Source organism: Olea europaea, chromosome 4 (assembly GCF_002742605.1).
Source record: "Olea europaea var. sylvestris chromosome 4, O_europaea_v1, whole genome shotgun sequence".
NCBI classification, from domain to species: domain Eukaryota; kingdom Viridiplantae; phylum Streptophyta; class Magnoliopsida; order Lamiales; family Oleaceae; genus Olea; species Olea europaea.
Window position 1 is genome coordinate 4,395,160 of NC_036240.1, and position 5,987 is coordinate 4,401,146.

Here is a 5,987-nt window from a genome sequence, read left to right on the forward strand (position 1 = left end):
TGGAGTTACAAACTGTGAAGATAATAGTCCTAAGAGTCTCGAATCCATAGAGAAGACGTTTATCTTTTACCCTTTCATTGCGGAAATCCTCATTTTCATTCAATTTCATATATAAATGACAAATATAACCTCTTATTTAAATAGAAAAAGAAAAAAAAATTAAATAATAAATTACAATCATACCTCCAAACTTTTTAAAAAAGTGCGACTAAGTCCAAACAAATTATTAAAAAGTGCGAGTACGTCCAATGAAGTAACAGGAAAAGAATATTTGAATATTTCTTGCGAGAAAAAATAACGATACGATCATTCTATGATGCCCTAGAAACAGATAAATTTTCAGAATCTTTTCAGTTCATTATTACAAAATAATTTACAAATACAACAAAACATTACCTCATCAATAATTTAACTTATTATCTATTAATGAGAACATCTGAAAATTGCATGGAAATTAATTTTACTCGAAAACAACGAAATTTTCTCTTTAATGAATATATCTAAAAAAGGGGAAAAACGTAAAAAACTCACCATGACATCGAGAGCCTCGGATTCGGTGAATATGGGTCGGGCATTTATCCGATCAAAAAGATCCGATGACTGACAATACTCGAGTATAATGTGAAGAAAGCTATCATCTTCGTAAATATCGAAAATTTTCAACACATTCGGATGATTATTGCTCGAAACCAGCTGCATGATCTTGGCTTCATTGTAAAGGCACTGCCTGTCAACGGCATCGTTTTGGACGAGGCGCTTGTCGATGGACTTCACGGCGAAGCAGTCGCCGGTGATGGCGGAATGACACCTGAATACGACGCCGTACTTCCCCCTCCCGATCTCTTCCTTCACTGTGTAAGCTTTCCTGAGTGCCTCAGTCATCAGTTTCTCTCTCTGGAAATACGCAGTATGTACCGTTGTGGATGTGGGGTATGCATATAGACGGGTAGTTGGATTTGTTAAACGAATATTCTGCTAACGGCATTGCCATATACAGTGGAAAACTCTTAACGGAAGAAGACGGCGTTAACATCAGGAGTTTGATGTTGTTAGCGTGTGGGTTTGTTTTAGGTAAAATGACATTAATCATTGTAATTTGTAAACAATGGGGCATATTCCTTGTTTGGTTAACTAGAAATTTTGATTTAAAATTTAAAGCAAAACAAATAATTAATTTTAACCATACATTTCATCAAGTTTATAAAAAATCTTATGATTATCTAAACCAAAGTAGGGCTTATTTAATACCTACTAATTCATGCTTAACGGTTTTGCGGATAGCCGAATGGAATCTTCAAGTTGAAAATAAGGTCGAGAAATTCCTCCTGCGTACGTCTAACTTCCTTTTGAACGTGTCACATAAATGATTGTGTATTGAAGGATTGTCGAAAGTGAAACATTTTATGATCTTATCTAAATTTTTAGGTGATAATGGAACGTTAATTGACTCATTATTTGGTCGCATTGACTCGATAGAGTGTTAATTGGAGGCCTCCACATTCGCCTCGTCATATTGTAGGTCATTCATGGATATGTCAAGAATACCAATACTTTTATTCGATTTGCTTTTCAAAAAAGATAATCATCGTAAAAACTCTGAACCTATTGATATAGTTAAAAACAGAAATAGTGGGTTATTGCTCTAAGAATATGAAATTAAGTAGATATATTATACCTATTATTTCCGTTGTTCATCATTTACAACACATAAAAGCAATTTTCTGCATGTGCATAGTGTGTTCTACCATAACAATTGACACCCATAGTATACTTAACTCTTATATTTATATTTTATAATTTAAAATTGTTAAAAAAATGGTCTAAATTATGTAAAAGTGAATTAAAGAACACGATATCACTCCGATTAATTGTGTACATTTTCGTCATTTAAATTATTGTATAAATTGTCCAAAAGGTGCTAGGAAATTTCAACTTTGAAGTATAAAATTGCACAAGCAAAAATAAAATAAAATAATAATAATAATAATAATAATAATAGAGTAGTGAACGCCGTTATCCGCCGTTATCCAAAAATTAATTTCCTAATTTGTTGAGTACTAGGAGTCTTATTTTACTACGATACTACCATCGTTGAAATTCCGTACGTTACAGGCGGATTGGGACCTGCGGGAGTATATTCCTTTATGATATCTAAATATCGAATATCCTATATGTTTCAAGATTATTACGAGAATGCCACTTCTAGATTTTTTGTGGAGGGGAGAGGGGGTTCACAGTACATGTGGTCCATATAAAAGGCCCACTAAATGTTGCTTTATTAGTAAAGTTTGTGACAAGTGACCTACCTGCCATCATTTTGTTGCAAATTGAGTCCTCATCCACTCCAATTTTGGAGCCATTACTGCAAAATGAAATTATCATTGATCCTTAATGGCCCACATAAGGATTGTCGTTGTCACAAATAAGTTTGGACAAAAAAAATCTAAAAATCGATTAAGCCAATCAAATCGAATCGACTTGAATCGATTTGACAAAGATAATTGGTTTGATTTAGTTTTCTTTTAAACAAAATCATGGTGAATTGGTTCAATCATGGTTTGAAGTATCAAATCATTAGTTAACCGAATCAATCTAACCTGCTTACATATTTGTCTTTCTTCTTCATTTTTTTTTAAAATTTAAGAAAAATAAAAATCGAAAGATTAACTCTATCTCATAATTATATCTCGATTCCCTCAATCTATGATATTGTCGGTAAGTAACGACACTAGGAATTTCCTTTCACAAGCTCATTATTTTTTAGTCAATAGCTATAGTAATATAAAATTATTTGATTATTTTAGTTTTTGTAATTCAAGTGGACCAAAAATTAGAACTTTTAAAAAAAAATTTAATTTGGTCTAAAATTCCAAATCGATTTGGTTTGGTTTAATTCAATAGGTAGAATGGGTTCATTTGAGTTGAAATTCGTCCAAATTGACTAATTTGATTTTAGTTTTGAATTGGAGTTGAAATCGACCTAAACTAAACCGCTTCCAAGCTTAGTCACAAAGCATGGGAAGGACGCGTGGCAATTACACCAAAGACTTTCACTCATTTAAAAAAAAAAAAAAAAAAAAAAAAAATTTAAAAACAATTTTTAAATCAATTGTCCAGATTTTACCACATGAAACATTGTCAACTATTAATGTATAAGTAGATTAATTCATGAAAATGTGAAGCCCCATTATAGCGCCCTTTCGAGGAATCAGAAGGTTTGCAAAATTTCAGAGTAAGCAACCACACAATAGTCTAGTGACACAATACTAATATTATAAATATAATTTTCAATAAAAACAAATTAATAGATTTTTGTTTACTTTTACTTCAAAACTGATTTTGAACAGTGTTTTGCTATCTATTCTATAAACTTATTATTTTTCTTGTGCACAAACATTAGTCATTTGACAATTAGGAAAAATATGAAATATAATTTCTTTAAACTTTTGTACCTGGTCAACTAAAATAGTTACAATTTTCATAAAAATACAGATTGTAAAACTAGAGATTTATAATTATTGGAAAAATAACAAATAATGAAATTCTTTTTAGTTGTCATTGTAAATTACTAAATCTTGTATAAATTTTATTAAATAAGAAGACCCAACTTAATGATTTTGAGATTTCTGCATTCACACATGTATCATTGCATTTTTCAGACCTTTTATATTGATATAACGATATACAAAGATCTTGACATACAGAATGTTCTCAATGTCGAGGATAAGGAGATAACCTTAATTCTGTTATGCACGTAAGTGTTTATTACTTGATTTTTCCATATTTAGATATGAAGAAAGATCCTTATAGAATCTAATTTTTTCTTATATTGATTTGGTTTCAAGATCTACGAGAAATCCCTAAATACCCATTTAAGAAAAAGAGATGAATAATAGGATGAATCTAGCTGAAGAAAGGACATGCTAGTGAACTTATTCAAAACTAAAGCAAGAAGGGTCTTCTAATTGAGATTATATAATCCTTGATCAATTCAGTTAAAATCTAGTTCAATAGTTATATCGGGTGTTCAAACATGTTCAAACCAACCACACGATCTCCTTTTATCAGTTATAAATATCTTTATGGTCTTTATATGCATGATTCTTAAACCCCATACACATGACAAAACATAATTTAAAAATTGCTCGACAAGTTTACGCTAAACAAAATTCAATCTACAAGTTTACGCGAAATAAAATCCAACCCAATCATCGTGGTTCTAGAATATATATATATATATATATATTATAAATTTTTTAAGTTGAAATCACAATCAATGAAGGTGACCATATTCGACTCTAAATTAAATACATTTAATTTTTCGGATAAAATATTTGGACCCAATATCAAAATCAGAGAGGTCCCTGAAAAATAGTACGAGGTAGTTATTTATCCATACGATAATAAAACATAGAAACCGATAACCTAATCAATAATTAATTAATATTTATCATTTGTCTAAGATCAAGATATGTTGATTAGATAAGTAATTTATAATATAAATTGGGAAATTGAACGTAATATTAATTTATTATCTTGTGCATTTCAATAGAATATCCAATCTTAAGCTATAATAGTATTGTGTTCACGAAACTACTTTGATACGCACAAAATTTTTAATTATCAATTGAATAATGCTATTCGTAGTGAAGACTGTCAATAGTCCTCATATATGGCATACACTTGACAATTTGATATTTGATACATACATATGGTAGTTATTTTTTGAATTATACATCAAATGAAAAACTGCCAAATTTTAGGTCACATAAGGCGACTACCGATAGTTTTCACTGCAAATAACATTATTTTTATCAATTATACTATAATAAGAGTAAAGGATTAACATATTTTAGCTAAAATACAAAAAACAAGCCATCATCTTGGGGCTAATAATATATTAGAGACCATCAAACTTGATCAACTTGATCCAACTATGATTAAGCCTTTGCTTGAGTCATATTATTTTCATAATAATATAGTTTTGAATAGCGCCTTGATAGGAAATGTGTGGTTAAAAAACATAAGTAAAAATGAATTTAAATGTAATATTTTTTTATTAAAAAATGTGTAGTTGAAATGATGTCAAATCATTATTTAAAAATATACTTTTTGAAAGAATGTTGATCAAATAAGGCCTTAAACAAGCAAACAGATTTCTAAATTGGTGTTATCAAATGAGCCACCATCATAAGGGTATGTTAGGGATCCAACTGACATTTAATGACTTGAGTTACTTTTTTTTAACAACATTGATCTTTTGAAACGGTACCCCAAGTCTTTAAGATGTTTCTACTTAATTTCACCGCACATCATACGTTGAACGATGATGCTCTTTTGTACAGACCAATGTGATTTTGACGAACCTGCAGAGGTGTGGCTCCTACATTAATAGTATGTAGAAAGGTGTATTACAATAAAAACAAAGTGGACAACAGTTCAAATACAGGAGAGACTCTTCCCTTTCCCAGTTGTCAACATAACAATAAAATCCCGTAGTTCAATATTACTTCTCACATTTTTTTCGTTTTTTTTCAGTACTCTGAACAACAAAATAAGCTGAAACAACTTTGTTTCAAGGTGTGGCATTTTCCTACGGGGGTCCTACCGACCTATCATTGTAGGGCGGCCCCACATGTTAAAAAAAAAAAATTACTTTGGGGCACGCCATATGTGCTGTTTGTTAGGAGCCTGTACATGTAGCACGGTTCTTGTTTCAATACTTGATGTGATTAAGGTTCCCTCTAATTCGAGCAGTGCAATGCCCAAGAAAGACAATAAACAATTACAGTAAAAATGCATATTGGTTTAGTGGTTTAAAACTCCACCTCGTCATGTCATCGCATAAAAATGACAACTTAAGTGATACAACCCGTTTCGAATCACTCTAATGGACTTGACATGTGTCGTGCACCGATGGTAAATACCAGCTAAGTGCCGAACCTACCATCAAGGTAATTTTGACCTGCTTTGATTGCGACATACTT

The 5,987-nt window shown here is 31.0% G+C and overlaps 1 protein-coding gene across 1 annotated transcript; it reads right to left on the reverse strand.

Annotated features, from left to right (window-relative positions):
- Nucleotides 1-306: 306 nt before the first annotated feature.
- Nucleotides 307-2,382, reverse strand: LOC111392653 (calcium-dependent protein kinase 29-like). The gene is made up of 4 exons (XM_023018032.1): nt 2,241-2,382; nt 2,087-2,151; nt 532-972; nt 307-321 (listed from the first exon to the last, which is right to left on the reverse strand). The coding sequence occupies exons 1-4, from the start codon at nt 2,380-2,382 to the stop codon at nt 307-309; spliced, it is 663 nt and encodes a 220-aa protein (XP_022873800.1).
- Nucleotides 2,383-5,987: the final 3,605 nt, after the last annotated feature.